Raw genomic sequence first — 21,758 nt, 5'->3', positions numbered from 1 at the left:
AGGCAGAGAGGAGTGTCTTGGGCGCAGAAATGAAAGAGGTGGTGGTTTTGCGTCTGACGTTCTTCATCTACGCGACCGCATGAGGAGCACTCAGTTATCGATCTGCCAGAGCTCGTAGTGGCGCACCATCCTTGCGTCGATGAACAGTACGGACATTTTTTTTTTTTCTCTTTACTCTTTTTGGTTCCTCCGCCTGTGTTGTTTCGTTGTTTGTCTTCACGATTTGATCATGTATAGCTCAGTTCTTTGTTTTGATTGTGTTTTCATTACATAAAGTAGATTGCAACAATGGATATGTGGACAAAAGATCTCAAAAGAACAAGTATATCACAATTTCACAAGGATCCGATGTTTCAGCACATCATAAAAGTATTTGTATGTAATTACCAATCGATAGAATTCAAAAGGGTCATCTTTTGGCTTCAGAAAATAGAAATGACCTGAGGTTTATATGTCAACATGTTGTTGCCAATCACCATCAGCTACTTGCTACTAGGTTTGTGTAGAATCTTCTTAAAGCTTATTCCCAAATCCCTTGCTCTACTAACAATCCCAAATGTAATAAAAAGAGATCTTAGTCATTCCACTCAACAAAATCGAAAAGAAGAGACATCTAAAGAAGAATTATTATGTTTATCAAGAAATTAACTTTGGAATGATGGAAAGCGCTAACATATGTGACCAACCAACTTCTTTTTTTTTCCATCTGAATTTGATTTATAAAACTGAGTAACATACAATGGTGGAATCCAAACCGGCGGAAACACTTTAAAATCCTCGGAAACTTAGCCCACAAAAGGAAAACTAGAACCCAAACAACAGGCAACACATAACAACTACAATGATCACTAGATAAAGCCACACTCCTACATTCAAACCCATAAACAATCCTAGACAAGGAGAAAGAAGAAAGTCGTCTAATCATTGAAACAGCTGGAACTCTTGCCGAAAACCACACAAGCACAAGAGAGAGTAATTGATGCAGTGACCAACACAACGAAACCAAACTCAACATACCTGAACCTCTACTTCACGGTACCAAGCCAGAACCACAAAGCCTACCAAATTCGAGAAGAAACAAACACCTGAGATTAAACGCCCCTTCTCAACCAAACCTTCGTCGGCAGGCCTAAGACCTCAACCTCTCTGTATTGCTTAAACAAACGAAGCCACCGAGGAACGAGAAAAACATAAGACCAACCAACTTCTCAAGTGGTATTTTAGAATAAATGCAAGAAACAAAATCGGAAGATATTATGCTATTAGATAAAAACCTATTTTTATGATTTAAGCATGAAATCTAAAGAATCATTTGTTGTTCCAAAAGTAGAATAATGCTTTAGCATCATTTTACTTTTTTTTTATTTGTTTCCCACTATGAGTTCTTTTAACTTTCGATATAAATATAATTCAAGTTCTTCATAATATTGGGATATGTTCGGCGATAGTTTAAAAATAAAGAGATCATGAATAATATTAATTAGTAACAATCTATGAATAACACTGAATAAGCAGATTATATATTAATTTAGACATAGACGGCTCTAAAATTATGTGTAATTTTCTTTAAAATTTTTGAGATTAGAAACTAATGTTTCATTGGACTTTTCCAGAACCGGCCATAATCTTAGAGCAACGGTTTAAACCAGCCAGACGCATACTAAACTTATTGTCACAAAATCAGCTTTAAACTTATACACTCATCTCATCTATGATTCCAACATAAGAATAAAACAATAAAAATCTGTTGAAATTAGATTTGATGAATGCGTAGAAGAGATCCTTCACTAAACCACCTTTTAAAACCTTCCTATGTGTAACGTTGACATTACAATATTACATGAATGATATTGTATAATTTAAATTGTTTTAGTAAATTTGTTAAAATTAGCTTTCCCACATAAGTTTTACATGAAAGCAAACTATACACCATAATATTATCATATTACATTATATTTTAAACTGTTTAGTTTCGAGATATATTAATTATTTATCGTGAGAAAATTAATTAGTGTAATAATATTTAAATTTGAAATTCTTAAAAAAATGTGTCAGTTGTTTTTACTTTAGATTTTCTTCAACTATATCAAAATGATATAAAAATCAAAAGAAGAAATATAAATTATTACATTTTTCTTAATTTTGTAAATAATTTTGTGTTCACAGTGGTTTTTCAACTCAGACCAACAAAATTTAATAAAAATTACAACATGATCTTTGAATTTTAAAACATCTGGTTTATTATTTTTAATTTTAAGTAATTTTTAAAAATATTTATAAAATAAAAATGTATTTTAAAATAAAATAATTTTACTGTAGACTTATCCGCCCGTAGGGCGGACCAACCTTTAGTTATACATATACGTGCAGAAAGGTCGTTAGCACAGCACATGGATAATGCGAGATTCGAATAATTTATAATAAAAATTCTAGAGGATAACCATCTTTTAAAGTTTTTGGCACAAAATAACCTTTAAACCAAAATAAATTTTACTAAAGAATAAAAATACATTTTTACCCTATGGTTAACTAGTCTAGACTTAGAGTTTAGAGTTAAAGGCTAGGGTTTTGGGAAAAGGGTTTCAAATTAAAAATAAAAAAAAAAAAAATTCAAAATAAAAATGGACTATTTTGGTCATTTTTTTAGGGTTATTTTTGTGACAAAAACTTAAAAAAGCTATTTGAGAAAATTGCTCTTTTATAAATATAAATGCATATATAATACAACAATAAAATAGTTTCAATTATTAGTTTTTTTTTACAATTATTAGTTGTGAGCCTTAACTGGTCTTTGGTTTGGGCTCATTGGATTTGCATTGTCCTCGTTAGTAAATGCTGACAGTTTCTTGGAATGATACTGCATTCACACAAAACAGTTATGAGTCATGACTAGCAGACTAACTCCTGTTTACTAATGTTTTCAACTTTTATTTGTTGCAAATAATTAGCATTTAAATTTTGTTTTTGCATACAATAGTTAAATATAAATAAGCTATCACATAAACGTTCTCAAAAGCATAATGTATTTCTTAACAAGTTTTATGTATACACATCTAGTGGCAGACCTAAGTAGGCCAATGGGATGTCAGGTGACGCCCCTTAAATCGTTATAATGTTTTTTGTTCATAGAACAATGTAAAATTAGTAGTTCTCTTAGTAAAGTTCATCACCTGACACCCTCCTAAACCATGTATCAAACATAGTGACACTTTTTACTTGTTTTCCTTTTTTATGTAAATAGTTTGACCCAGGTTAAATTCAATCACAGGGTTCGATTTTCAGTTTTTTTAAAAAAATTTATTCGAGTTTATTAGATTTAGATAATATTTTGACCCCAAAAAATATTTAGATGATACACGAAACTCAGAATATTGTCCTTTAATCCATTCATATATGTTTACTGCTCGAGTCAGACAGAGATTAAGATCTTTTGGATTACATACAAACTGAGTTACAAAAAAAATATACCTAGATTAAGTTCTTTTTTGTTAAAAAGAAAGCGTTTAAGTTTATTTGTGTTAAAAAAGGAAAAAAAAGTTTAGGCTCTTTTAACTAATAAACTAGATCTAGATCTCGATCCGCGTAACCGCGCAGGTTTTTGTTTTCATTTATTTTTATATAAATATTTTGTTTTCAATTCTAAATTGGTATATATTATAATATATGTGTATATCAATTTTTAAAACATAATAAGTTTACTATATATTTTTTCATTGAATAGATTGTTTCAAATTTTCACATGTATTTGTATCTTCTTATATATATATTTCGGATTATTATTTCATTATGAAAATCGTAACTATATATATAAATATTAGTAAAATATTATTTTATTGTCATATTCAAAGATATTGTAATATTTCACAAATTTATAAAGTTTTTAAAAAATTAAACTTTTCGCTTCATAAATTTATATTATCGAGTAAATAATTAAACATTTAGTTTTTGTTTAATTTTTAAAATAAATTATATAGTTTAAAATTTGTTTTCATTGGTTTAAGGTAGTAAAGATTAATCATTGTTAGATAATATGATTTTTGTTATTTTAAAAAAATCTTTATAATTTTAAAAGTTAACATCGACAAATATTTAAATATTTAGCATATAGAGGTATAGTATTACAACATTAAATTATATCTATTTAATTTATACTATCTATAAATCCAATGGATCATCTATTGTTTAAATCCAATTATTGATAGCCCAATAAAAATTTCTGGCAGACCCAAAATTTAAATGATAAGATTAGATATTAAATGTAACATGATTTTCTAAGAATAGGTCTATTAGGTCAATTTTTAAAAAAAATCATACATGAATCAAGTTTGTGACTTCTGTTTTAATATATAAAATGTAGTATGTGATATTGGGTATATGTATTGTCATATGTACCGATTATGGTTTTATATCTGAACCTATTTGAATTTTATAAGTATGGTTATGTAAGTATTAGTAAAGATGAATATAATCCGGTTGGATCTCATAAGAATATGTCAATTTTCTCCCAAAGTTAGAGTATGGTAATACATGTTTATAACGTTCAAAACTTGGTTTATATGAATATAATTTTTTTAACACAGAGAACATGATAAATTGTCTCCATTATTAATCATGAACTGGTTTGGTCAGAATTCAATTAAAGGTTAATGAATTATTTAAATACAGATTTGCTAGTTTAGGGGAAAGAAATATTATTTAAATTAATTTAAGAAGATTCTCGTTAAAGGTGAGACATACATGAAATGTTTTTAATTAATGATTTTCTAAGGATTGTACATTTTAAAAAACATCACACGTGAAAAGAAGTTGTGACTTCTTTTTTAATATACAAGATCTAGCATCTCTTGGCTCTCTCAATAGTTGTACTTGTATATTTCATCTACAACACTAAGTTTACAAATAACTCAGTCACGTCCAAAAAATAATCAATCACAATTTACATTTGAGAAGACCATAAGCTATAACAATACCCATGATGAAAGAATGGTCTACTTGTGGCTCCACCACCATTGTCAAGACATCTTCTCCAAAATCCAAACCATTAACGTTCGATTGTTTCTTTTTAACTTCTGCCATTAATCTTCCCGATCCATCTTCAATAATGAAAACTGATCTGTGGTTTAGAATCTTATAACAAGATTGTTGATCATCTTTACTAGATTCCATTACAGCTTTGTAAGACGAAGATGAACCTCTTGGCGAAATCTTGAAGTTCTTTCTTAGTCGAAATCTTGTCCCGTTTGAGTTGCATCCTTCACAAGATTTGAATAATCCAAAACTTTGTTGAAATTCAAACAAGACTTCTCTGTATAAGTCCATAAGGTAAACTTCACCGCAACTCTTGGAATCATAGTTATCCACTCGATAGATTAAGTTTCCTTTGGAATCATAAACTGTGCAGCCTTTGCTATGGCACACTAGAGATCTCATCCAAATCGTGAAACTCTCTTGCTCCGTCGTCACGTACGGCGAGCTCTTGACTTCTCTGACGCCGGAGTCTACCGGTAATGTTTGGACAGGATGAATCTGCACCATGTTTCTCAGATGGACAAACCTAGATATTGTCGTTGATAAAGTATTTGTATGTGTTGGAAAACTTCTATATTGATAGTATGTGTCCTCTTCGTATATATACAGTCTACTTTATCATATACGAAGGATATAAGTCTCTGGTTATGATTAAAAAGGGATATATTCGAAATTTTCATCCACATGTTCAATGTGAGATGCGACCAAAAATATGAAAAACTATTATGTAACGACATTAACTAATTAAAATATTATACATATACGTGCAGAAAAGTCGTTATCACATGGATAGTGTTAGATTCGAATAATATATAAATGCATATACAATACAATAGTAAAATAGTTCCAAGTTATTAGTTTTTTTTTATATAATTAATCGTTCTTGGTCTCTGGTTTTAACTGGCCTCATTTTGCATGCTCCTTGCTGGTGAATGTTGACAGTTTCTTGGAACGATACTGCACACAAACAGTTATGACTAGCAGATTAGCTGTTGTTTACTACCCCCCAAGTTTTATATTATATGTCGTTTAATTTTCACATATATGAATGTTCTTTTTATCCCTAATTTATATATAAACTAGAACGCTTCATACGCCACACACAGTGATAATAATTTTTAAGAAATACTAGATCTCGATCCGCGCAATCGCGCAGATTTTTGTTTTCAATTATTTTTATATAAATATTTTGTTTTCAATTCTAAATTGATATATATTATAATATATATGTGTCCATCAATTTTTAAAACATAATAAATTTATTGTATATTATTTAATAGATTGTTTCAAACTTTCACATGTATATGTATTTTCTTCTATATATATATTTTTGGATTATTATTTCATTATTAAAATCAAGATTAGTAAAATATTATTTTATTGTCATATTCAAAGATATTGTAACATTTCACAAATTTATAAATTTTTTAAAAAATTAAATTTTCGCTTCATAGATTTATATTATCGAGTAAATAATTAAATATTTAGTTTTTGCTTAATTTTTAAAATAAACTATATAGTTTAAAATTTGTTTCCATTGGTTTAAAGTAGTAAAAATTAATCATTGTTAGATAATATAATTTTTGTTATTTAAAAAAAATCTTTATAATTTTAAAAGTTAACATCAATAAATATTTAAATATTTAGCATATAGAGATATAATATTAAAATATTAAATTATATCTATTTAATTTATGCTATCTATAAATCCAATGAATCATCTATTGTTTAAATTCAATTATTGATAGCCCGATAAAAATTTCTGGTAGGCCCAAAATTTAAATGATAAGATTAGATATTAAATGTAACATGACTTTTTAGGAATAGGTCCATTAAGTCCATTTTTTTTTTAAAATCACACATGAATCAAAGTTGTGACTTCTGTTTTAATATATAAGACTAGGTTAAGATCTGCGCCTTGCGCGGAATAAACATTATATATAAAAATTATTTTATATATTATATGTTTATAACATATTATGAAATAATAAATATATATTGAATAATTAAAAAGTCATTATCTACTACTTATATAATTAAATTGGTGCGAACATATAAATAAATTTTATAAATCGAAAAAATATTTTTTCTATTTGATATGATATATAATTAAATTTAAATGATAGTAACATATATATATGGTATATTTTAATATTAATATTTATTAGATGATGCTTTGTGCTCATATTTTTTTTTTATCATTTGTATATGTTATACTAAAACGTCTAAATTAGTGATAACAAAATTTTCACTGTGGGATTAATGGTTTAAGTAATTTATAATATTTAAAAAATTAAGTTGTCAATATTTTTTCAAAATTTTTATCAAAAAATGTTCAAAGTAAATTTCAAAATTAAGATATTTATGTATTTTTATTTGGCATATAGTTTAATTTAAAATGATACATATATTTATATATCTTTTATTTTTGATACTTATTAAATGAGATTTTCAACTTATATTATTTTTTAATTATTTGTATCATGTCATAACAAAAGTTTTAAATCATAGATCACAAAATTTGAATGTGAAACTTTTAACAGTTTTAGTAATTTATACTCGTTTTTAAAAGTTCAAAATATAATATATAAATAATTTTTTTAATTTTTATTATATGGTTACTATGATTATTTAATTTATTTTAATAGCTTAAAATTAAACAAATATAATTATAATACACACTTATTTTTATCAAATTTTTATTATTCAAAATCATTAATTGTCATATATACTTTATCCACATTAGGCAATTCCGTAATCTTGTTTAAGGAAATAATGAAGCACATTAATAATGTATTTGTGGTTTAATAAAAAGCTTATTATATATTTAGACCTATTTCTCTAAGGATTCTAAGAATCATTATAGTGATTGACACGTGGCTACAAAAAAATGTTGCAATGCTTCTCAAATAATATATAGGGGATATCATTTTCTAAAGTAAAATTTTATAATAATTTATCTTTTCAGTATAAATACATAAACTAAATTTATAAGTTATATTTATATTTGACTTATCAATTTTTATTTTTTTAGGTTTTGTTAAATTCAAATTAGAAAATAAATTTTATTTATATTATGTTCTATTAATGATTATGTTTATTTTAATATGTAAAAATTTAAATGTATAAATTTTAGTTTATGCATTGCTGGTAAGCTATAATCAAGTCTATACAATACACATGATGAAAGAATGATCTACTTGTTTCTACCATTGTCAATACATCTCTAAAATCTAAACCATTGTTTCTTGATATGTCTTCATCGCAAATCTTGGGATCAAGTTTTTCAAAATTTCAAAGTTTTTTTGTGTTTTAAGTTTTAGGTTCTTTATTGTTTCTCCGATTTTCAGATTTTTGGATATTTATTTTGATTTTATGAGATTTAGATGATACACGATACTCCGAATATTGTCCTATATATATGATCCGTTCATATATGTTTAGGGTTTCAGATTTTTCAGTTCAAGTTAGATCCAAACAAAGTTAAAAAAATATACCTAGTTTAAGCTCTTTTAACTAATCAAAATAGCATCACCTGGCTCCCAAAATAGTTGTGTATTTTCAATTACATCATTAATTCTACAAAAATAACTCAACCACAGCCAAAAATAATCAAATCACAATTTAGATTTGAGAAGACCATAAGCTATAACAATACCCATGATGAAAGAATGGTCTACTTGCGGCTCCACCACCATTGTCAATATATCTTCTCCAAAATCTAAACCATTAACGTTCGATCTTTTCTTTTTAACTTCTGCCAATAATCTTCCTGGTCCATCTTCGATTGTGAAAACCGACGCATGATTCAAAATCTTATAACAAGATTGTCGATCATCTTTATTGGGTTCCATTACAACTTTGTAAGACGAAGATGAACCTCTTGACGAAATCTTGAAGTTCTTTCTTAGTCGAAATCTTGTCCCGGTTGAGTTGCATCCTTCGCAAGATTTGAATAATCCAAACTTTTATTGAAATTCAAACAAGACTTCTCCGTATAAGTCCATAAGGTAAACTTCACCGCAACTCTTGGAATCATAGTTATCCACTCGATAGATTAAGTTTCCTTTGGAATCATAAACTGTGCAGCCTTTGCTATGGTACACCAGTGATCTCATCCAAATCGTGAAACTCTCTTGCTCCGTCGTCACGTACGGCGAGCTCTTGACTTCTCCGATGCCGGAGTCTACCGGTACTGCTTGGACAGGATGAATCTGCACCATGTTTCTCAGCTGGACAAACTTAGATACTGTCGTTGCTAAAGTATTTGTATGTGTTGGAAAACTTCTATATTGATAGTATGTGTCCTCTTCGCATATATATTGTCTACTGAATCATATACGAAGGATATGAGTCTCTGGTTATGATAAAAAAGGGATATATTCGAAGGTTTCATCCACATGTTCAATGTGAGATACGACCAAAAATATGATAAAAGTATTATGTAACGACTTTAACTAATTAAAATATTATGCATATACGTGTAGATAAGTCATTATCACGTGGATAGTGTTAGATTCGAATAATATATAAATGCATATACAACACAATAATAAAATAGTTTCAAAATATTAGTCTTTTGTACAATTATTCGTTGTTGGTCTTTGGTTTTGGGCTGATTTTGCATTTTCCTTGCGGGTGAATGCTGACGGTTTCTTGGAATGATACTGCACATAAACGGTTATGACTATCAGATTAATTGCTAACTAGATTCTGACCCGCCTTTATATTTTTTGTTTTACATCTTTTTAGATCTTTTCAATTGGTAATTTAAATATAGGTCTAATGGCATAAAGCATAATAAATAATATTCTAAATAATGATAAAGATAAAAGAAATAATAGTTGGACCATACTTTTATCAATGGGTCACACTGCTATTTTAATAGAATAGATTATTAATATTTTCAATTTTTTTCTCCCCCCATCATTGCAAATAATTAGCATTTAAATTTAGATTTTTTCATATAAAAGTTAACAAAAAAACATAGCTGTCGCATAATAAACGTTCTCAAAAGCAAGATATTGCTTCTTGTTGCCATTTTAAACCATTGGTATCATATCCCTAGTTTAACAGGTTCTATGATCAGTTTTTATGGGGCTTTATACTTGTTAATAGCCCACTGGGCCTTAATAAAATAATTTTGATGATAATAATCATTACATTATACGAATATAGAGGTAGAGGAGCCACATCTTTTCATGCAATTGTACTTCTCCCGAGAGTCCATGACCACTCTATGCACTACTCTAATTCTATAACATAAGAAAGAAAGAAAAATGTAAATGTAAATGTAAATGTAAATGTGTAACTGTATTACATGAAACTGGTACCCTTTAGACAATGGTCCACTCAGAAAAACTGGTCAAGGCTTTTTCCTTCTATAGACATCTAAAAAGCTAATGCCATTTCCCTACAATTTCTCTTTCTATAACTCTTCCCAAACAATATAAACAACCACATTAGATGCAGACAGCTACTAACCAAAAATAAACACACACAATAGAAGAAACAAAAACAAAGAAAACTCCATGGACATCACAAGAAACAGCATCACCAAGCTCCATCTTCAAACACAGTCTCTATTTCCTCCTAATATGGTAAAAAGAAACAATCTATTTTTCCTTTCTTTAATGCTTCTCTTCTTTCTAGTGTTGTTGAATGTCTCTTCATTTTTCGGTTTTGTAGGAGAGAACTTTAGATGTTGAGCCAAGAATGAGCACAAACCCATTTGCAGAAGATTTCATCAAATCACTGCCAATTTCATCAAACCAAAGCAGTAACAGCAGCAGCAGTGAGATGGTAAACGAAAGAAGACAGAGTTTCTCAACACAAAAGAGCATTGGAGAAGGAAGAAGCAGTGGACAGAGAAAAGTGATGTTAATGGAGTCTCCTTGCACTCCAGGCAGAGGAGTTTTCAGCTTCAGTAGCAGCCTCTCTGGTAGAAGAAGAAACTTCCCTTCTAAATGGGATGATGCCGAGAAATGGGTCACCTCCAGTCATGAATCTCCTGCACATTCACTCAAGAGCCATCACATCCTTAAAGGTAAGAAGAAGAACAAGAAGCCCTTTAGATAGATTCTTGAAAAGTTTTGATCTTTATAGTTCAAATCTGTGGTTCTGTTAGATAAGTTAGCAAACGAAGTGCTATCAACGGAAGGGTTTATATTCAGAGATCTCGAGGAAGAAGAAGAAGCTCAAGTCCAACACAGAGACATGGGAACAGAGATGACACCGGTCGGAAGCGTAACGACTTCAAGATGTCACACGCCCTTCGAAAGCACGTCTCCAGCGAGACACAACACGCCTTCGAACATGTCCGGTCCGTTGACAGAAACCAAAAACGTTATAGACATCTCCGAGTTCGCCAACAAGTTACGACTCAGCGGGTCAGCAGCGACTCAGTATTATAACTCAGTGACGAGTCACTGGAACTCGAGGGAAGAGGAGGAAGAAGAGATATCCAAGAGCTTAAGACATTCCGACATGGAAAGCGAGTTACGGAGAAGTGTTTCAGTAGCTGTATGGGATGATGAAGACGACAAGATCAAGTTTTGTCAAAGGTAATAAACACAAATCTTGAAATAAAATAAATTTATTATAAAATAGATTTAATATAAAATATAAATCGATTAATTTTTTTTGTAGATATCAAAGAGAAGAAGCCAAGATCAAAGCATGGGTGAATCTCCAAGATGCTAAAGCCGAAGCTCAGTCCAGGAAACTCGAGGTATGTATGTGCATGCTAATACGTATATTCTGTAGAGAGAACCGTATAAAAATACGTATGATGTTACGCTCTAGTAACATATTTGTGGAGCCACGCACCAAAATTGACTAGTCTTTGTTACGTAACGAAGCAAAAAGTCTTCGAGTTTCTAAAGTGATGATGGTATCTTTGTAGTTGTACTTGTAGTTTGTGCAAGTCCCATGTGACAGTTATTGTTTATTTTTTTAAGTAATGTCCTCTCTTGTGAAGTTGTAGAGTGTAGACTTAGATTAAGCTATTAATCATTTTATTGTGTAGCTATTTAATCATGCAAGTCTAGGGTTTATGGTTGAGAGATGAATTTTTATTGTTTTTCTAGGTGAAAATACAAAAGATGAGATCAAATTTTGAGGAGAAAATGATGAAGAGAATGGATACGGTGCACCGGAGAGCAGAAGAGTGGAGAGCTACGGCGAGGCAACAACATGCTGAGCAGTTGAAGAGAGCCGCTGAGACGGCGAGGAAGTTGAGTAACCGCCGTGGCTATTTGGTTGCCGGCCGTAGCTCATGTGGTTGTCTTCCCTGTAATAATAGTGGTTCTTGTCACTAACTGCTTTATGTGTTTGGATTAATCAATATTCTTATGTTATTTTACTGCTTTATTAATGAAGTTCAAAGAAGGAAATATATATAGTCTTTTCTGATTACATACTGAACAGTCTTAAAAATTTGTGAATTTAAGACTGGATAATATACATTAAGATTCTAAAGATTTTGAAAAGGATAACACGAACTAGTGGAAGCTTTGATTATTTTTTTCAGTATAGTAGAGTTTTGTTCTTTTTGTTTTTTTGCTTAACTAAACTCGAATTGTTGTTGTCATGCAAAAGTTTCAAATCCAGACAAAACTTTTGCGTCTGAAAGGAGTAGAAACAGTCCTCACAACAAGTCACAGCTTTTCTTTCTCCCCATAATTTTACAAGACAACACTCCTTCGTTTCTTTTGTTCTTTTCTGTTTGGCTTTATATGTAAAACATTTACTTCATGTATTTTAATTAATACTAATGTTTTTAGCTTTTCATACATATAAGAAAACCTAGATACTATTTAATAATGAGAAAAAGACAAAAATAGCACTAAATCAAGTTTATGTTCTCAAACTAGCAATCAAGGTCAAAAGTCACAAAAATAGCACTTAGTATTTTATCAAAAGTCACAAACTTAGGGTTTAGAGTTAAAGGGTGGGGTTTAGGGTTTATGGTTTAGGGTTTAGAGTTTAGGGTTTAGGGTTTAGATTTTAGGGTTTAGAATATAGGGTTTAGGGTTTAGAGTTTAGGGTTTAGGGTTTATGCTTTAGGGTTTAGGGTTTAGAGTTTAGGGTTTAAGGTTTAGAGTTGAAAAATGAGATTTTGGGGATAAGATTTCAAATTTTGAAAAATAAAAAAATTAAAATTTTCAAAGGATAAACTTAGAAATGTGCTATTTTGGTCATTTTAGTTTTTGAGTGCTATTTTTGTGATATAAACTTAGAAAAGTGCTATTTTGGAGATTTGCTCTTTAATAATTATAAATAATATTATTTTATATAGTTAATAAATTTTCAGAAACCTTGAACCAACAATAATTCAATAATTTTTTAAAAAGTTTGTGGTTTTTGTAAAAGGCTTAGTTTGTGATTTGTTATCACTAAAATGATCAATAAATAAATTTAAAAACTACTTTTGAGAAATATTTGTAAAAATATATTATAAGTTAAATTTAAACCAACAATGTGGTGCTTGCCTGAGGATGTACATCAATATTCATAGACGACACACTTTATTATTCTTATAGACAAAAAAATATTTTGACAGTCTATTCTGTCTTCTCTCTTGTTGAATTCTGCCATATGAGATGAAAAGGACATGTAAAATTCCAGTCCCATGTTTGTGAAATATCAATTCACAATTTTACAGGTACAAGTCCCGATCCAAGTTAAGAACAAACCAAAAGTTAAGGCCTACTAATGGCCCATTATTAAGATAGTTAGGCCTTTTAAAGCCCGTAATAAAACGAAGCGTTTCGGATCCATCTAACTTGTTGTTCAAGAAGCGAACCTTTACAAAAACTTGTAAAAGCCAATCCCAGTTTCTTCCAATTCGCCGATCAATCAGCTGGTATGATTCTCTAATCTCAGCAAGGGTTTTGATTGTGATACTCCTGAGTTTCTGGGTTTCACCCAGATCTGTTAATTGTTCTAGGGTTTTGATTCTGTTGTGCAGACTCTAACAAGATCGAAGTCGAGGAAGAAGATGTTTCTCACTAGGTTTGCGTATCAATCTACAATCTTATGCTTTTGGGTTCACTTAAATGTTCGTCCTTTTCGTGTTTCGATCGTGGGTTTTTGCTTATCGTAGTTACCGATTTTGTTGTTGCGAAGGACCGAGTATGACAGAGGAGTCAACACTTTCTCTCCTGAAGGCAGGCTCTTCCAAGTTGAGTATGCCATTGAAGCTATCAAGGTAACTCTTTTGTTAACTTTTCTGAAGTATCAGAATCGAGAAAAGTTGGGGTTTTTCTTTGATTGATTATGCAACTTGGGTTCGTATCTCCTTGTTTAAACGCTTATTAGTTCTTAGAGTTGTAGCCACTGGAGCTATTGAGAATAGATAATAGCAGCAGCTTTGAGAAAAGTTGAATAATGATTTAGGGGTTTTATTTGATTGCTTAGACTATTGCATACACTAGCTTGTGTATGGATTGTATTTTTTGAGTCTCTGATGAGTGTGGAATGATTGCAGCTTGGTTCCACTGCAATTGGAGTGAAGACAAAAGAAGGAGTTGTGCTTGCTGTGGAGAAGCGTATCACCTCTCCTTTACTGGTTTGTTAGCTTTCACTGAATATTCTGTTTTTCAAAATTTTCTCTGATTCAACAAATTAAGTTTCGGAGTCTGGAGCTAGGATGAAAATATAAGCATTCTATGTTACATATGTGATATATGCTATCTCAGTCCATGTTAAATTACTACTTATAAATTTGTAATGAATCATGTTAATTATCACCTTTTATTTTGAAGAGAGGATGAAGTATATGTTACGTATAGTGATATCTCAGTATATGTTAAAATACTACATTTTATTTTTCAGGAGCCGAGCAGTGTGGAGAAGATTATGGAAATTGATGACCATATTGGTTGCGCCATGAGCGGTTTAATTGCTGATGCTCGTACACTTGTTGAGCATGCAAGAGTTGAGACTCAAGTGAGGTTTCTCTTTCTTGTTTTCTTAGCGTTAAAAGACCTTTTATGTTATTGACTACTTGGTTGCTGTTGTACAGAACCACAGATTCTCGTATGGTGAGCCAATGACCGTGGAGTCCACAACACAGGCGCTGTGTGATCTGGCTTTACGGTTTGGTGAAGGAGATGAAGAATCAATGGTAATATTACCTGATACTCAAATTGGAATCTTTAGTTGCTGTCACATCTCCTCTTTATGATTCAAATCACTGATTACATTTATTACAGTCCCGGCCATTTGGAGTATCTCTTCTCATTGCTGGCCATGATGAAAACGGACCGAGCTTGTAAGCACTTATTCACTAAACCCTTCTTCTACAGAAATGATTCACTTGTGGGAAAGCTGCTTGCTGATCACATTGTTAAACGGTTCGGTCTTATTACAGGTACTACACGGACCCGTCTGGAACATTCTGGCAGTGCAACGCAAAAGCAATTGGTTCAGGGTCAGAAGGAGCTGATAGTTCTCTTCAAGAGCAATTCAACAAAGTAAGTTTAGCTTCTATACAATAATACCTCAGTATGATTGCATCAGTTGCTCCTCTGCTGTTATAACCTTTAGTTTCCTTAACAGGATCTGTCACTCAGTGAAGCTGAGACGATCGCTGTGTCTATCCTGAAGCAAGTCATGGAAGAGAAGGTACAAACTTTGAAATCCAAAACCTAGTTTTAGAATCCAATCTAATTGGTCTTGTGTGTGTAGGTGACTCCGAACAATGTGGACATTGCCAAGGTAGCTCCAGCGTACCATCTCTACACTCCAGAGGAAGTGGAAGCAGTCATTAGTCGTCTTTGAGGATGATGCTTATCATGGGTGATGTGTTTATCCCCGCCTTGTTCTAGTTCAGATTTTGAAACAAAAGACTTTCTTTCACTTCTGTCTGTTAGATTCGATGTTTCATGTGACATTCTAAGTATTGTTTTTATGTAAGAGAACCTTTTCTTTCCCATTTGTCATTCAAGAACGGTCGCATCCGAAGTTTTCAGTCTCAGACTCTGCGGGCTTCGTTTTGTTAGTTGCTATTGGGTCTGAATCGTGTTATGGGCCTAGCTTTTGTCTTCACTATAAACCCATTCGGCCCGAGTAACGACAATCAAACAAGTATCTCCTAAGTCAATGGTTAATAATTTGAACTCTACAAAATATGGCTTAAATTCAGTGTACTTGTGTTAAGCTGAACTTGTTTAACCTTATTTCCTTTAGTGTTGGTTAGACAATCAAACAACAATTATCTCCTACGTCAAATAATTTGCATTCTACCAAATCCCTTATATACTAAAACACAAGTCACTTAACCAATAAAATTCTAACACATGGCATAAGCTTTACAATTTTTTTTTAAAAATGTCGATAGAACAAATTAATTATGTTCCTAAAATTTCTGAAATTCCAAATAACTAAATCTTAAATCCCTACATTTTCTCCATTATCATCCCATGTTCAAAACTAATCACGATTTAAACTGTTTTATTGTCGATCTATTTGACAAAAAAATAAAATCCCTTATATACTAAAACACAAGTCACCTAACCAATAAAATTCTAACAAATGGCATAAGCTTTACAATTTTTTTTAAAAAAATGTCGATAGAACAAATTAATTATGTTCCTAAAATTTCTGAAATTCCAAATAACTAAATCTTAAATCCCTACATTTTTTCCATTATCATCCCATGTTCAAAACTAATTACGATTTAAACTGTTTTATTGTCGATCTATTTGACAACAAAATAAAATCACTCTCTATTTGGCAAAAAATACTTCATCTCTCACTTTCTGCTATTCCATTGCTTCGTATTCTTCTTTTTTACGATTGAGATCTTTGACCGAAACAAAAAATATACATATGGTTTATGATTACTCTTAATTAATAATCATTTCTCACACATTTCAAATTGCAAATAGCCTCTGAGTGTACTCATGTTTGCAAATCAAAGGTTCCTCGGCAGCAAAGGTAACAACGATAAGCATCTCCAAATCTATTACACAAATATGAGTAGTTTTATGACATTTTAGCGTTTAAAACGTCAATAGATACTATATTTTTAAAAATTGATACTATATTTCTTTTCTGACATTATTTTAGATATTGGACATACATCATACTCTGTGCTGAAAAAGGTACGTAAATAAGATCGGTCAATAACATTTTTATAATGGACTAAACTAATTCTCAGTTTGTTGAACAGATTTCTTTGTTTTGGTGATGATTTAGGGAAGGAGAGTTAGAGCTCACCTTTAAATCATACGTACATGATCCCTAAAACACTTGAGAAGTACCAAAACAAGAAGAATAAAATGGTGATAGTAAAAGCTCTGTGATAGAAGAACAAGGATTTTATGTCTATTATCTAGATTAAGACCTAACCTCAGGTTAGTCTTCCATATTTTTCTTTTTGTGTGTTTATTATCTTATAAATAGGGGTGTACTTTTTTTTTCTTTACTTTTGATTCAACATGCACTTCTGATTTGATTTTTCTTATATAGTGTTTATCAAATTTGTAGATTTGTTCACAAACGGAAATGCCGAAGTAAAAAAAAAAAAAGAATGACTAGAAAACATAATAATTAACCTCAATTATCTACATAATTGTGCATGTGCAATATATATTCCTTTGTTGTCATATTTAATGATTGTGTCGGTTTGGAAAAATTATAAATTTAGGTCAACTATCGTAAGATATGAACATCATAATTTTAATTTTCTTTTTTTAAGTTTGCAAACAATAATCCTCAAAAATGTTAAAAAACAATAATCCCCAATATAATATTTATTTTAATTATAGATTTAAAATGTATATATAATATGTTCAACATAAACATATAATATATATTTATAAAAATATAAAGCCCCGTACGTAGTACGGGAGATAATACTAGTTTGGTTTAAATTCAGTGTATTTTAAAAATTAAATTTTATAAAATAATATAATTGTATAATTGATCTAAAAGCCAACAATTATCTAATACTATATGACCAAAAAAAAAAAAATTACACCAAGTAGAACACCAAAATACAGTACAACCGTATCAAGTAAATTGGAAAATAGATAGAAATCGAATGTTCAAGTAAAAAAAAAAAAGTTAGAAACTCAAGTACTGTGTTATTATTATGTATAAATACATTAAGATAGCTGGTGCGCCACTCCAGCCGATTGTATCCAACCACCACCATGTAACATGGAACCAACCGTAAACCTCCCAGCCTCGGCATCAGACATAACCGGTTTATACCCGGCCCATTTAACTCTCTTGCTCACATCCGCCCCAGGCCCAGTATTCCTATACTCTCCGTACACTATACTCGCCGGCGGGTCAACTCCCGAAACCCACGACATCCACCCGGAAGCTCGAACCACCGGTCCAATCTCCGTCTCCATGATCACCGTCGTGGAAAACGCCTTCCACGGCCGGCCTAAATACGTCGGAGCAGTCACCTTGCCGTTGCCGGAGATATTGCATCGCTGGATCGACATACCGGAGTTTTGGTTCGGATCTTTCTTGCCCTGAGCCGTTATGGTGTTGAACTGTCTCGGAAGAGGCTCGCGCGGCATAATTTTGCAGCCTTGGAAGACGACGGCGGCGCTTCCGAAGATGAAGTCGATTGTTCCGGTGACGTCGCAGTCGCGGTAGAACTGGCGGTTGGAGTGAGGGTAAAGAGTGTCTTGGAATCCGTCGAAGGAGCATTGGTAGTAGACGGAGAAGTCGGAGCCTGATCGGAACGCCACCGCTTGATGTTTCGCTGCTCCGGCGGTGTTTATGATTCCGATGTCTTTCATTATGAATCCTTTGCCTTGTATAGCTGCAAAAACGGAGCAGTTTTAATAATCGTTGTGACAAAAATACAAAAATAAAAAAAGTAGCAAAAGAGGATAGGCGCGTAAAATCTGTTTTTGGTTCAGTTCGGTTTGTTCTGATTTGTTTTGGTTTTCTTTTGTTTTTTTGGATTTAGAAATATACTGTATGAACTATATAGGTTTTTACAAAATTTAGTTTTGTTTCACTTCAGTTTTAGTATGTAAGGGATTAAGAAACGGTTAAGACCTGAAAATTTTAGATCCAGTTTGGTTTCAATTCGTTTCAAATGTTTGAATAATTTCATATAATTGACAAAAATATAAAAGTTTCGAGAAATTAGAAATTTTAGATAATAATATCAAATAATCTGAACTGTTCAGATTTAGATATCATATATTTTTATATACTTCTAATAAAAATATTTGGGTGTTTTGATTTTTCAGATAACTTTCTGTTCATAAATATATTTTAGATATATAATTATTGTAAAATTAAATATAACTAATATTTTAAGTAGATGAATTATATTTTATGTATTTTCATATATTCATCTGTCTTTCGTTTTGATTTCTATTTCCGATTTACAGAAACATAAACCATTTGTGATTTTGTAAGTTTCGGTTTGGTTTTGGTTTTGGTTCAGATTTTTAATTTCAATCCGGTTTTAAGTAAAAGGTCCAGGTCTAGGAGAGGACTTACCAAACGTCGCCGTTTCATAAGTCGGAGTCCCGTCCACGAAGTTCTTACTGCCGGAGATAATAGTCTTCGTCTTCCCGTCTCCGTAGATCATCACATTCCACTTACCCTTATCCATCACCACATTCTCAACGTACGTTCCAGCCTTCACGTATATCACAAACACCTTCAAACTCTTCTTCGGCACTCTCGCCACCGCTTCATTCACCGTCTTCACATCCCCCGTTCCATCAGCAGCCACCGTCACATCAGGCTTCAAACCCGCCGTCTGCAACAGCCTCCGCCGCGCCCACCCCGGCGCACCCTCACTCACCAAAAGCCGTCTCCTCCGGTGTATCGGAACCCCGAAGTCACTCAACGCGGCGAGGATCTTGGCCAAGATGGCGAGGCTGTTGCTAGTGAACTCGGTGGACCGACTCATGGCGGACTTCAGGCTCTGAGTGATGTTCGAGTTCGCGTACTCCGTCTTGTTCTTAGCCAACTCGTCTAGCGAGTCGAAACACGTCTCGTGGTCCGTCACCGTCGCGCTCAGCCAAGTCTTGAGATCGTCGACCATCGACGAGTTTAGAATCTTCTTATTGCTCCCGTCGTCGTCCATGACCGAAACGGTGTCGTTTAGCCGGTCCAACGCGTCCTCGATCATCTCCCCGCATACCCTCAACGAGGATTTGATCCTCACGTCCTCCGTCTCCTTCGACAGCTTCTCCGGCAAGTCGGATATCCCGTCGAGCTCGTCGATGATGACTTTTAACGAGAGCTTGAAGAGGATCGCTGGATCCGTCGTGTTGGAAGCCGGAAGCTTCGAGATGCTGTAGAAGCAAGACTCGGGGTAACGAGTCACGCTGCAGATTGTTTTAAGTGAGGTGGATGGTGTTAACTCGGGAAGTTGACTCAGTGCTGGCTCGGAGGAGTTCTTGTTCTAGGTGTGAACCACGGCGGCGACTACGGCGGCGATTATTACGGCGAGGAGGATTAAGCCGGAGGCTGATAGTAGGATTAGACGTGTTCTTGTCTTTTTCTTTAATGCTAGATCTTGAGCTTCGTCTACTTTTCCATATCCTTCGAAGGATTGCACCGAATCCATAATGCTAAAAATGGGTTAAAGCTAAACTCCTTTGAGTTTGGTTTTTGAGTTCTTACTAAAGACACTTTTGGGGTTTGTGTTATGTTCTGTTGTTGCTATGTGTTGTTGTCGTTTTATATTAAGTGTGGAGGCAAAGCAAATGTAATGTGAATCTATGAACGTGACTCGCTAGTTCCATGGGGCTTTCTTGGTGTGTGCAAGTGCGCTAGTGTGTGACAGTTGACCTCTCTGCATGTGGAGATTCATGATTAGGTTGTGATTATTTAACTACGTAACTTGATTATAAAGTATAACATCCATCATGTGGCTTTTAATTTTTTGTCTTCCCAATCAATGGCAACAATTCCATGTCTTATAAACCGCATTCATAGCAATTTAAATTTTATTTGAGATGGATTGTACGGAGTTTATTGGGGATCATGTGGGTTGACCTAGTTTTAAATCATGATTATTTATATAAACTTAGAAATTTGTTTGAAGCTTTTTGGTTTTGTTCTTTTTGCGTAATTTGAATGTCTATGTCAATTTTTTATTTTTAAAAAATATATATATACATAAAAGTTTCCGTATGAACTATAACTAGTCGGTAATACGAATTCTTACGATGGTTCTTAAGATGATTGATTGTACTTGCGATAATTATCAAGAATTCAAGATAAGGTACTATCAACTAAACTTTATATAATTTATGAAGGTGGAAAAATCAAGCTACTATTTGGTACACAAAATTCTTAAGGACAATAATAAAAAAAAATACAAGTCAAAGTCAGTATTCTTCACAAATTCAATTGATTGTTGGCGCAAATTTCAAGTATACACATTGGAAATAAAGAAAACTACATATGAAAATATACACAAACGAATAGAAAATTGAAGTCAGAAGAACATTATCTGGCAAAGATTGAAATGGCCATGTGCTTGTCTAACAAGTGGCGTCTCCTTTTATATTAAAAATCTTGTATTGACTGGTAAATCTGCCGGGACAGAATAGCCTAGTGGTAAAACACTAGAGTGAACTGGATCCCAAGGCACACGGGTTCGACTCCTCCAGAATTCCAGAGAGCGTCCAGTGACAAAAAAAAAAAAAAAAAAGATTAGTACATCTATTTTGCTTATCGATGACTAAAGATTTTTCTAGTTTTATATTAATGACTAGTGATTT

The 21,758-nt window shown here is 32.2% G+C and overlaps 3 protein-coding genes and 2 pseudogenes across 4 annotated transcripts; 2 read left to right on the top strand and 3 right to left on the bottom strand.

Moving 5' to 3' along the window:
- Positions 1-4,734: 4,734 nt before the first annotated feature.
- LOC106364816 (protein LURP-one-related 3-like) lies at positions 4,735-6,175 on the bottom strand. The gene has a single exon (XM_048760504.1). The coding sequence runs from the start codon at positions 5,533-5,535 to the stop codon at positions 4,930-4,932; it is 606 nt and encodes a 201-aa protein (XP_048616461.1). The 5' UTR covers positions 5,536-6,175; the 3' UTR covers positions 4,735-4,929.
- A 2,389-nt stretch (positions 6,176-8,564) lies between these two features.
- On the bottom strand, positions 8,565-9,726 carry LOC106364817 (annotated as a pseudogene).
- Positions 9,727-9,966: 240 nt separating this feature from the next.
- Positions 9,967-12,967, top strand: LOC106364818. Its single transcript, XM_013804311.3, has 5 exons — positions 9,967-10,628; positions 10,717-11,074; positions 11,156-11,591; positions 11,677-11,758; positions 12,117-12,967. The coding sequence occupies exons 1-5, from the start codon at positions 10,560-10,562 to the stop codon at positions 12,345-12,347; spliced, it is 1,176 nt and encodes a 391-aa protein (XP_013659765.1). The 5' UTR covers positions 9,967-10,559; the 3' UTR covers positions 12,348-12,967.
- An 824-nt stretch (positions 12,968-13,791) lies between these two features.
- LOC106367639 (proteasome subunit alpha type-5-A) lies at positions 13,792-16,009 on the top strand. Of its 2 annotated transcripts, none has more exons than XM_013807455.3 (10): positions 13,792-13,894; positions 14,000-14,043; positions 14,158-14,239; positions 14,519-14,599; positions 14,866-14,979; positions 15,056-15,157; positions 15,246-15,304; positions 15,404-15,506; positions 15,592-15,657; positions 15,721-16,009. In XM_013807455.3, the coding sequence occupies exons 2-10, from the start codon at positions 14,030-14,032 to the stop codon at positions 15,811-15,813; spliced, it is 714 nt and encodes a 237-aa protein (XP_013662909.1). In that variant the 5' UTR covers positions 13,792-13,894; positions 14,000-14,029; the 3' UTR covers positions 15,814-16,009. The 2 variants fall into 2 exon arrangements, with proteins under 2 accessions (XP_013662909.1, XP_013662910.1); XM_013807456.3 differs by having other exon boundaries at positions 13,854-13,894; positions 13,979-14,043.
- A 2,039-nt stretch (positions 16,010-18,048) lies between these two features.
- LOC106367641 lies at positions 18,049-21,677 on the bottom strand (annotated as a pseudogene).
- Positions 21,678-21,758: the final 81 nt, after the last annotated feature.

This window comes from Brassica napus, chromosome C6 (genome assembly GCF_020379485.1).
Source record: "Brassica napus cultivar Da-Ae chromosome C6, Da-Ae, whole genome shotgun sequence".
In the NCBI taxonomy this organism is placed as follows: domain Eukaryota; kingdom Viridiplantae; phylum Streptophyta; class Magnoliopsida; order Brassicales; family Brassicaceae; genus Brassica; species Brassica napus.
This window is presented reverse-complemented; position numbering and strand designations above follow the sequence as displayed.